The following is an 11,732-nucleotide window of genomic DNA, read 5'->3' on the forward strand; positions in this document are numbered from 1 at the left end:
CGCACACGCACACAAACACGCACGCGCATGTGCACACGCACAGAAAAAGCTATTTAGACAGAGTGTTATGAGGTGTATTATGGAGTGAGTTTCCTAGCGGAAGTGTCTCGGGAGGTGGAGTGGCCTTGTGGGAGCCATGGGACGGCTCTTTGGCACGAATCCAATCCGTGAAGTCCTTGAGTCACAGATGCTGATACCTTGTTTCTGTATAACTGCTTCCCGTTGAGCAATGTGCAGTTTGCTTAATTGGTGCCTTGCATGGCTGGGTTAGTGTGTGTGTGTGTGTGTGTGTGTGTGTGTGTGTGTGTGTGTGTGTGTGTGTGTGTGTGTGTGTGTGTGTGTGTGTGTGTGTGTGGGTGTGTGTGTGTGTGTGTGTGTGTGTGTGTGTGTGTGAACGTGTGTGCCACATTAGCATACAATGCGTAGCGGCGTACGTCTTCGCCCGCGGCGGGTGCGATTGGGTGAAGGTGAAGTACATTTGTTAAAGGGTTTCTGAATGGTTGGAAGGACTACATAACCCATTGAGACTTGAGACCAGATTCTAAAAACAAAAAATGCCTTTTTTTAAATCACGACAGTTTCATGTAAAAGACCTTCTACTGTACAGTATATCAAACTATCGGACCCCAAAAATGGCCCTTCATCTGAAAATATGTTGTTGCTCCCTGGACCCCCTCCCCGCACCCAGAAGCAAAGATATGAGTTAGAAACGTTTCCTGCGAAAGAATATATAATATATATATATATACAGTATATTCAAAGATTTGCAACACGTTCTCACGATTCTTCAAAAACGGCAGATCTACATAGATCAGCTATAGCTAAAATTTTATACCAATGGTTAAAGTGTTTTTTTTTTTTTTATAAAAGCTGACACAGACGTATGTTCCAGGTCTTAATGGGATAAGCGCGGTCCATTATGTTGGGAAGTCCCAGCTGGATGCACACATACAGTAAGGCTGCAGGGGGAAGTGAAGGGAAAACGGGCTGTCTTGTCTCTAAACGGGAGGATTGATGGGAGAGAGAATGAATGTGAATTGATGTTCAGGGGCCACGCTGGAACCTCTGGGGTTCATTATTGACAATTATGGTTTTTTAAACAGTGGTGGGGAAAAACTACTCGCATTTTGCTGGCTGGCTGGCTGGCTGGCTGGCTGGCTGGCTGGCTAGCTGGCGGCAGGCAGGCAGGCAGAGGCAGGCAGGCGGACAGACAGACAGACAGACAGACAGACAGACAGACAGACAGACAGACAGACAGACATATATATTTTTACCTTCAATTTTATGCCCTCACTTTTTATAATCCTCAAAAAAAAACGTGGACAATCTGCGTAATTATGCACAAAAGTGAGGGGGGATATCCCCCCTCCTCATGATTTTAATAGCCCCCAAATATGTCCCCCCCAGTTATAAAATGCTGTCTGCGCCCATGCTAAAAGCTAATAAAAATGGAACTATATGTGGTTTTCTCCTGACAGCAACGCTATCCAGAAGTGGATACACACACAGGCAGTTGTTTGGATCAGCTATAGCTGGATACGCAGGCGGTAGGGAGGGAGTCCATTAGATTAACCAGAATGGGCTAAGTAACTGACGGGCGGGCATGAAATAAACAGCCTGGTGGAATTGACTGGCGTTCATGAGCACAACTAACTGGCACATTGACAGGCCTGTGATGTGAATGAATAGAGCACGACAAGCTGATGAGTGCAAGTGGAGTTGCTGCAGTGCCGTGGGCCGTGGCCATGATGAGAGATGATGACAGCCAGGTGCGGTGATTGATGATGATGAAGCAGGTGTGGCGTGGCGAGGGAGGGAGGGAGGGTGGGGAGAGAGAGAGAGAGAGAGAGAGAGAGAGAGAGGGTGTCTGCCCATAGATCCGAAGTACCGTTAGTCCGAACATGCATTAAGGTTGGCGAACATGCATTATAGTTGGCGAACATGCATTGAGGTTGGCGAACATGCATTGAGGTTGGCGAACATGCGTTAAGGTTGGCGAACATGCATTATAGTTGGCGAACATGCATTGAGGTTGGCGAACATGCGTTAAGGTTGGCGAACATGCGTTAATGTTGGCGAACATGCGTTAAGGTTGGCGAACATGCGTTAAGTTTGGCGAACATGCGTTAAGGTTGGCGAACATGCGTTAAGGTTGGCGAACATGCGTTAAGGTTGGCGAACATGCGTTAAGGTTGGCGAACATGCGCTAAGGTTGGCGAACATGCGTTAAGTTTGGCGAACATGCGTTAAGTTTGGCGAACATGCGTTAAGGTTGGCGAACATGCGTTAAGGTTGGCCAACATGCATTAAGGTTGGTCAACATGCATTAAGGTTGGCCAACATGCGTTAAGGTTGGCGAACATGCGCTGCTCCTGTGCTTGCGGTCATGTTTAGGCTTAGGGTTAGAGATAGGGTTAGTCATTTTCGGGAACAATGGGGGGTCGGCACAATGCTACGGAACGGAGAGAATCACAGGCATGCTGCCTTCCGTTTGAGACACAGCTGCAAACTCCCAGAATCCTCTGTATCAGGAACATTACTCCAAAGTGGATTTTAGTTCATGTGCTATGTATAGGGTATACCCTGAAAATATAGGGGGAATCAGTGAACGAAGCCGGCTACAATGGCAAAGACAGCCACCCTGAAGCTATAAGTGCACTAATTACTATCGTTCATGTTGGCACATTTCTTTAGCTGCCTGAGGTGATGGAGATCCATGATTGATGATTCCACCCCAAGATCATCAGAGACGCGAGAACTAAAAAAGAGAACGCTCGCACACCGTAGGCTAGTAAATAAAAAGAAAATAATAAAAAGAAAAGCCCACAGCATTGGTGGAAAAAGTACTCAATTGTTTTACTTCAGTAAAAGTACCAATACTGCAATTTCGAACTACTTTGTCACAACTGTTTTAAAGTATTGTACAGTGAGAAGAAACAAGTCCCGCACACTGTTTAAAGAAACATTCATCAGGTATACCTGATCGAAGTCGTTTAGACCGAAACGTTGTCATCTAATAAAACTACCGCTCTATAAGTGAAAGACCCTTTTCTTCTCATGATTCGCATTTGGTTGCCGGCTCCTACGCACCTGTCCTTGTAGGTGTGCACTGTGCACCAGGCCTTTTCGATATAAAGTATTATGCAGTAACAACTAAAGTCTCTTTAATGTTTATGTTGTACTAAAACAATCAAAAATTAAGGGATTTAAGATCATTAAAGCTGGGCTGTTGCCTGACTCCAATGCATTTCTGCCTACTTCCAGGCCCAGGACTTGGACAGTTGGTTGTCCCCACGCTCAATAGAAGTCTATGCAGACAATATTTACAATGTAGGCATTTAGCAGACACTCTTAATCCAGAGCGATTTACATTAAGCAAGAACAAAAAGGAATGGGAATACATCACATAATTATATAAAATGGAACGTAAAGAGTGGAACCAGTTCTATAGAAGTTTCCCTCTGTGGAAAAAGGGCCCTCAGAGTCGTGGGGGTCCTTGAAATTAAACAAGTTAGAGAACCAGCTGTTCTATAGGGGCCTCTTGGTCACTCCCAAGCTAGAATTAAAAAATATTCAGGACAACTTTGGAGCCCCATAAGCCCAGCCAGCTTCTGAGGAGAAGTAGTAGTGAGAGGTTTAAAATGTCAGCGATGTGTGTAGAGGAGGTTGCGGGCCAAGCCATTTACAGCTTCAGTAACCATCAGAAGACTGTTCAAATTGACTCTAAAGCATACTGGCAGCTATAGAGAGAGAGAGAGAGAGAGAGAGGCGAGGGACAACAGCTAGGGGGTAATTACGGTGCCTCCCGGCTGTGGTCGTTTTTTGGAGACGTTGCAGGCGAGCCTCGGCAGCGGGGGAGAGCCCTGATTAATCCATTTTGGGCGAGAACCCTTTTTTTTTTTTTTTAAGCATTATGTTATACTTTAGCTATTGAAAAATAGCAGATCTACAAGCTTGTATGAGCTTGTAGGTCTGCTATTTTTGAACGGTGAAAATGTGGCACGAATCTTGGAATATATATTCTTTCAGATCGAACGTTTTCAACTCAAATCTTTGCTTCTTGACATGACATTTTTGAGCACCACTGATATAGAAACATATTAATTCAGAAAACTGTCAGGATTTAGCAGACGTTTTAACTCAAATCTTTGCTTCCGGGGGGCTGGAAATATGTTGTTCCTGGAACATCATATTTTCAGAAGGGGGTCGGCGGCCAATTATATATATCGTTTTTGGGTTCCTTGACATGAAAAACTTGACATAGAAACATAGGGTTTTTCAGAAAACTGTCAGAAGACATTTTGTAGAACCATCCTCAGGTCCAAATGGGTTAATCCCATTGTTCAGGGAACGGCGGTAATAGATTTGGCTCCGTCGTGGAGCGAGTGTGTTTTTTATTGAGCCCACTTGGAACACACCGTCCTGTCCCGTCTGTTTCCTGTCCGCAGATCATCAAGATGCATTCCTTCCTGGATTACATAATGGGAGGCTGTCAGATACAGTTTACAGTAAGTAATAATGGCACCCGCGCATGCACGCATGCACGCATGCACGCATGCACGCACGCACAGTCACTCACGCATGCACGCACGCACGCACACACACACACACACACACAGTCACTCACTCACTCTCTCACTCACTCTCTCACACTCTCTCTCTCTCTCTCTCTCTCTCTCTCTCTCTCTCTCTCTCTCTCTCTCTCTCTCACACACACACACACACACAGTGGGGTGTAGCCTACATGAAAAAAAACATGCACATGTTCGTGTCTTTGAGTGGTGCAACCACTCCAAGGAACAGCAATGTCCCTGTGTCCCGATGTTTAGAGTACCAATAGGGGGCGCTGTTGCACCACTCACTTCAGACTGGTCCGATTTCTTTGGGTATAACATTTGGAGCCGGGAGGCTCTTTCTCAGACAGTACCGTATAAGGGGAGGTTTTGATCCAGCACCCTGTACAGCCTAAACCATGTTGTCCTTCACCACTGAACTAATTGGCTGCCATGCAGACTTGACCCCCCCCCCCCCGTCAGATGGCACTGCCTTTTTTTTTTTACTGCAGAAACAAACTTCCTTTCTCAGAGATTTTAGCCTCTCCTCTCCTCTCCTCTCCTCTCCTCTCCTCTCCTCTCCTCTCCTCTCCTCTCCTCTCCTCTCCTCTCCTCTCCTCTCCTCTCCTCTCCTCTCCTCTCCTCTCCTCTCCTCTCCTCTCCTCCACTCAACGCCTCCTCTCCTCTCCTCTCCTCTCCTCTCCTCTCCTCTCCTCTCCTCTCCTCTCCTCTCCTCTCCTCTCCTCTCCTCTCCTCTCCTCTCCTCTCCTCTCCTCTCCTCCTCCCTCCCCTCCCCCACAGGTAGCCATAGACTTCACAGCGTCCAATGGAGACCCCAGGAACAGCTGTTCTCTTCACTACATCCATCCCTTCCAGCCCAACGAATACCTCAAAGCTCTGGTGGCCGTAGGAGAGATCTGCCAGGACTACGACAGGTCAGATGAATGCACCAATCACTGGAGAGCAACTCTGACGACGCACACGGCCAATTAAATCCTGGAACTCGCTATACGAAAATAATTGGGAATACAAAAATAAGGGGGGAAAAAAAAGCTTTTAGTGAAAGGCGTAATTAGACACTGGACCCGAAAATAAATGTCATGTGGTTCAAAATGTGACATTTATTTTGACACTGTATGGCTGTTTATCAACGTGACAAAGGTCAACAGAAACTGCTGTCGCATAATATTTGGACTGGGACATCATTATGCAATTCATGGGTCGGGACGTGTGTGTGTGTGTGTGTGTGTGTGTGTGTGTGTGTGTGTGTGTGTGTGTGTGTGTGTGTGTGTGTGTGTGTGGTGTGTGTGCGTGCGTGCGTTACAGTGAAAATAATAGTGCCACAATCAGTGTAATTGGCAAGACAAATGTGCCACATACAGGTGATTTCCCGAGATGTTCTGCTGTTTTGAGTGGCAGTTGCTATCCATGGTGCTGAAGCCTAGTTAAGGCGAGTGACATCACTGTCCATGGGATTGACGTTTGGTTAAGCTGTGTGGAATGTGGATAGGTGGAGTGCTGTCCATGGTGCTGACGTTTAATTAAGCTGTGTGGATAGGCGGGTGCTGTTCATGGTGCTGACGTTTAATTAAGCTGTGTAGTATAGATAGATGAGTGCTGCTGTCCATGGTTCTGATGTTCAATTAAACTGTGTGGATAGGTGAATGCTGTCCATGGTTCTGATGTTTAGTTAGACTGTGTGGATAGGTGAATGCTGTCCATGGTTCTGATGTTTAGTTAGACTGTGTGGATAGGTGAATGCTGTCCATGGTTCTGATGTTTAATTCAACTGTGTGGATAGGTGAATGCTGTCCATGGTTCTGATGTTTAGTTAGACTGTGTGGATAGGTGAATGCTGTCCATGGTTCTGATGTTTAGTTAGACTGTGTGGATAGGTGAATGCTGTCCATGGTTCTGATGTTTAATTAGACTGTGTGGATAGGTGAATGCTGTCCATGGTTCTGATGTTTAGTTAGACTGTGTGGATAGGTGAATGCTGTCCATGGTTCTGATGTTTAATTAGACTGTGTGGATAGGTGAATGCTGTCCATGGTTCTGATGTTTAATTAGACTGTGTGGATAGGTGAATGCTGTCCATGGTTCTGATGTTTAATTAGACTGTGTGGATAGGTGAATGCTGTCCATGGTTCTGATGTTTAGTTAGACTGTGTGTGTGGATAGATGGATGCTGTCCATGGTTCTGATGTTCAATTAAACTGTGTGGATAGGTGAATGCTGTCCATGGTCCTGAAGCTTATAGCTATGTGGAAAGGTGATAGAATGCTGCTCATGATATCGAGCAGAGACTCTCAGCTTGTGGGCCACTTGTGTTGTGGCCAGGGGGGCAGTCAGACAGATATTTTGTGAAGCCACTAAGGAAATCGGGACTTCCTGAAAGATCATGGCCTGTTGTGGCGCTGTCATTGGGCCCAAAAAACCCCCATAGCTCCATAGAGATCCATGTATTTGGGCCAAATTCACCTAGACTGTATTACCTTAATAAACATGGTCATGAATACTTTCTTCTTCCAGTCACTAGTTTAAAGTCTCATTTCTCACGTCATAATATTCTTTTTTGGAAAATGATGGTCCCATTTATAAAAAAAATGACCATCAAGTCTGTTCTGAGGGGCGTGCCTACCGTTACAGTCTATGATCGGGAGCCACCCCCCGATCATAGACCCCAGAGTCAAAATAAAAACCAACGAAGAAGAAGGGGGAAGCCCGCCTTGTTGTCTGGGCCAGCCAATGGCCAGCTGGGCCCAAACGGATCTAGAAAGATGACGACTTACAGTTCAAGGACTGACAGGCTTCATTTTACGTCCATATCAGACCCGGAGAACGCTTTGTCCATATCTTTTACACCACTTTCAACGCGACATCCTTTATTTTGGCATCAACTATGACATCGTGCATTCCCCCGTCATTCACGCCCCATATATGGTCATGCCTTGTGACATGTGATGTCATCAATATTAAGCCCATATATGGAGATCCCTGAGGTCATCAATATTGGCTATAGCAACTCTACACTCACCTCAAACCCTTAGATTTCCATATATGGAGCTGACCCGTTCTGACATTCCATATGTCGATCCTTCCCCATCCATCCTTCCTCTTCGATGTCCCCCTTTTGACTCATCCATTTAAACTCTAGACGGCCCCGCCCCCAAGTTATTAGTGCAGCCGCGCCCGGTATAGCCGGCCGAAAACTAGAGTTCTCAACAGGCCCGGAAATTAAGGCCCGGCCCTATACCTGGGCCCTCGTAACACCCTGTACACTCAAGACACTGACCCCGCTGTCACCCTTAGATCTCCATATATGGAGCTGACCCGTTCTGACATTCCATAATGTTTATCTGACCTCAGCAAACCCTGTACACTCATGTTGATCTGACCCCCCCCCCCCCCCCCCCCCATGCCAAAGTGCCAGCGCTCACCCTGCAGCATGATGTGTGCACGTGACCTCACCCTTTAGGGGGAGGTCACTTTTCGCCCTCAGGCGTCATACTGTTAATGACATTTGCAATGTGCGACACACTATTGTGTGCTTTGCCGATTGGCTATTCTGGCTGTTCGTCGTCGTGCGACAAAGCATACAGGTTAAAGGGATAGTTCAGATTTTTTTAAACTTAAGTTGTATGAAATACTTTAGCCATTACTATAGTGGTTGCAACTGTATTCATTGATTGCCCGAGTCCCGTGGTGGGAGTTCTACTCTGGTTTTGGTCAATATTAAGTAGTTGGTCATTTTTTGGGGGGCACTGGGGCCCACCCAGTAAAAGTAAATGAATCCACAAAACTAACGTCATTTGTATTGTTGACCAATTTCTAAAATATTAGCGCATACTGTCGTTCAACTTTGACGTCCTCTATCACATTCTTTTGGGCGTAGTGATATGCACACAAAAACATATCTGAACTATCCCTTTAAAGGACCACTTCACCACTTTTCAACCTATCTTCATATAATAGGTCCTCACTAATAATCATGAAAAAATGGTGCAATTCTTTTCTATTCGGTCTGTGTCTCATAGGAGGGCTGTGGGCAGTTCAGAAACCGTCTTCCAGTGACATCATCGATGGGGAATACAAGCTAAAAAAAACTGCAGGCTTGCTAGTCCTGAAAAGTTGCAATGCGAAAATGGAAGCCTTCGTTCTCACGATAATGAAAATCGAAATATTTTTGTAAAATAATCTTGTTTAAAAAATAATCTGACTAATGATGATGTCACTGGAAGACAGTTTCTAAACTGCCCACAGCCGTCCTATGAGACACAGACTGAGTAGAAAAACATTGTGCCATTTTTTCATGATTATTAGTGAGGACCTATTATATGAAGATAGGTTGAAAAGTGGTGAAGTGGTCCTTTAAGGCAGCGGTTCCCAAAGTGGGGTCCGCGGACCCCTAGGGGTACGCGACGCATAGCCAGGGGGTTAGTGGTGTGTGTGTGATATGAAATGTCCAGTACCTCCCCAGTGCCTCCCCAAGTGCCACCCCAGTGTCTGCCCTGCAGTGTCTGCCCAGTGTCTGCCCAGTGCCTCCCCAGTGTCCGCCATGGTGCCTCCCCAGTGTCTGCCCAGTGGCTCCCCAGTGCCTCCCCAGTGTCCCCTCAGTGCTGCCCCAGTGCCTCCCCAGTGTCCCCCTGAGTGCCTCCCCAGTGTCCCCCCCAGTGCCTCCCCAGTGTCCCCCTGAGTGCCTTCCCAGTGTCTCCCCAGTGCCTCCCCAATGTCTCCCCAGTGGCTGCAGTTTCTCCCCAGTGCCTTCCCAGTGCCTCCCCAGTGTCCCCTCAGTGCTTCCCCAGTGCCTCCCCAGTGTCCCCCTGAGTGCCTCCCCAGTGCCTCCCCAGTGTCCCCCTGAGTGCCTGCCCAGTGTCTCCCCAGTGTCTCCCCAGTGTCCCCTCAGTGCCTTCCCAGTGCCTCCCCAGTGTCCCTCAGTGCCTTCCCAGTGCCTCCCAGTGTCCCCCTGAGTGCCTCCCCAGTGTCTCCCCAGTGTCCCCTCAGTGCCTTCCCAGTGCCTCCCCAGTGTCCCCTCAGACCCTTCCCAGTGCCTCCCCAGTGTCCCCCTGAGTGCCTCCCCAGTGCCCAGCCGAGTGCCTCCCCAGTGTCCCCCTGAGTGCCTCCCCATGCTCCCCAGTGTCTCCCCAGTATCTCCCCAGTGCCTCCCCAGTGTCCCCTCAGTGCCTCCCCATGCTCCCCAGTGCCTCCCCAGTGTCCCCTCAGTGCCTTCCCAGTGACTCCTCAATGTCCCCTCAGTGCCTCCCCAGTGTCCCCCTGAGTGCCTCCCCAGTGTCCCCCTGAGTGCCTCCCCAGTGTCTCCCTGAGTGCCTCCCCAGTGTCTCCCCAGTGCCTCCCCAGTGCCTCCCTGAGTGCCTCCCCAGTGTCCCCCTGAGTGCCTCCCCAGTGTCCCCTGAGTGCCTCCCGAGTGCCTCCCCAGTGTCTCCCCAGTGCCTGCCCAGTGTCCCCCAGTGTCCCCCCAGTGTCTCCAATAGCAATACAAGAGCAATAATACAAATTAATTAATTATTGAATCAAATTAATTAATTCATCAAAATGTTCGACGCAAGAAGGCCCCCCTGCGGCTGCGCCCAGCACCATGCCAAAGCTTTTTCCTGCAGGAAACACTGCGTGTGGTTGTAAATATATTGTTATCTGTGTTGCGAGGATGAGGGGGTACCTGGAAAAATATCTACCCCAAAAGGGGTACCTGGTCCAAAAAAGTTTGGAACCCCTGCTTTAAGGTATATAACGGATTGATGCATGGTCTTGTCAGCTCCTTGAGCCACCCCAGTTTATTCTCATTTTTGCTCCTGGCATCCTTGTGCCGTCATGGTGGAGGAGTTTCTCTCTCTGTCGCTGGTTGTCTCGTTCGTGACTGCTGATTGGGGGACACAAACAGCTTGTGCGGTGGTCTGATGGCATTTCAGCAGCGCAAAACAATGAAACTCGCCACATAAATGTCCCTTTGCAGGCTCTATTAACCCATTTAGGACTGAGATTCTACAAATGTCTTCTAAATATGGTGCTCAAACTATTTCTTGTCAAGGACGGCAAAAACAATTTGTAATTGGCCCGCCGACCCCCATCTGAAATTATGTTGTCCAGGGACCCCCCCAGAAGCAAACGTATGAGTGCCGCGCCACAAGCTTGTAGATCTGCTATTTTGTCAACAGATAAAGTTTTAAAATAATTGTTTAACAGACGGCGTTCCCGTTCCTAAATGGATTGACCCATTTAAAGAAATGTCTTCTAAATCCTGAGAGTTTTCTGAATAGCCATGTTTCTATATCAGTGTTCAGTGGTTCTCAAAATGTCATGTCAAGGACCCCCAAAAAATATATGTAATTGGCCACCGACCCCCATCTGACAATATGCTGTTCCAGGGCCGCAAAGATTCAGAAGCAAAGATTTCAGTTAAAAACGTTCGCTGAAAGAATATATATATATTTGCGCCAGATTTTCACAAAAATAGCAGACCTACAAGCTCGTAGCGCGGAACTCGCTGAAAGAACGACTGACAGAAACATTTCAGAAAACTGTCAGGATGTAGAAGACATTTTTTGAATCTGATCTCAGGTCAGAATGGCTTAAGTGCTTCGATCTGCCACCGAGGAGGGGGGTGCGTTCGAACCATGGCCGCGTGCCCTTTTACTCTCACGCTGGTTTACAGGCTCCTCCATCCATCAGCTTGTCCGGGGCAATTCCCCCCTCCCCTCAGTTTTAACATTCTCATTCATCTTAAATAGCGTCTGGGGGAGGGGGGGGGCTATATAGCAGGCCGTGCATGGGATGTGTGTTATGTCTTTAGGTGCTGCTATAAACACAGCGTTAACAGCTGTTTTTCTCCCCCCCCCTCGTGTGTTATTTATTAGGACGATTACACTCCCCGTGTTCAGTCTGGGACAGTCCAGGACAAACAGAATAGAACCAATAGCCAGCACCGAAAAATTGAGAGGACCTGTGATTTCATGACATATATAGTACTTTTTATTTGTGCTTTTTCTATTCACTTCGTCATTAATGTCCACAGAATGAGAGGTCTGCTCTGCCGGACAAAACTATTTTGGTGGGTTCCCAAATTATTTGGAGAAAAAAAAAGAAAAAAAAAAAGAAAATGCAACTGAATGGCTGAAAAATGGAAATTAAGAGTTTACATAATAGTGCGTGGCACATGCATAA

The 11,732-nt window shown here is 47.3% G+C and overlaps 1 protein-coding gene across 1 annotated transcript in view; it reads left to right on the forward strand.

The window, feature by feature from the left end:
- The window catches only part of cpne4a (copine IVa), a gene marked incomplete at its 3' end in the record, with an annotated part of 235,482 nt that overhangs the window by 181,090 nt on the left and 42,660 nt on the right, over nucleotides 1–11,732 (forward strand). Inside the window, 2 exon segments of the mRNA XM_083761970.1 lie at nucleotides 4,449–4,508; nucleotides 5,355–5,488. Of these exon segments, the coding sequence (XP_083618096.1) occupies nucleotides 4,449–4,508; nucleotides 5,355–5,488 (194 nt within the window).

This window comes from Protomyctophum parallelum (genome assembly GCF_964188405.1).
Source record: "Protomyctophum parallelum genome assembly, chromosome: 3".
Classification (NCBI taxonomy): Eukaryota; Metazoa; Chordata; class Actinopteri; order Myctophiformes; family Myctophidae; genus Protomyctophum; species Protomyctophum parallelum.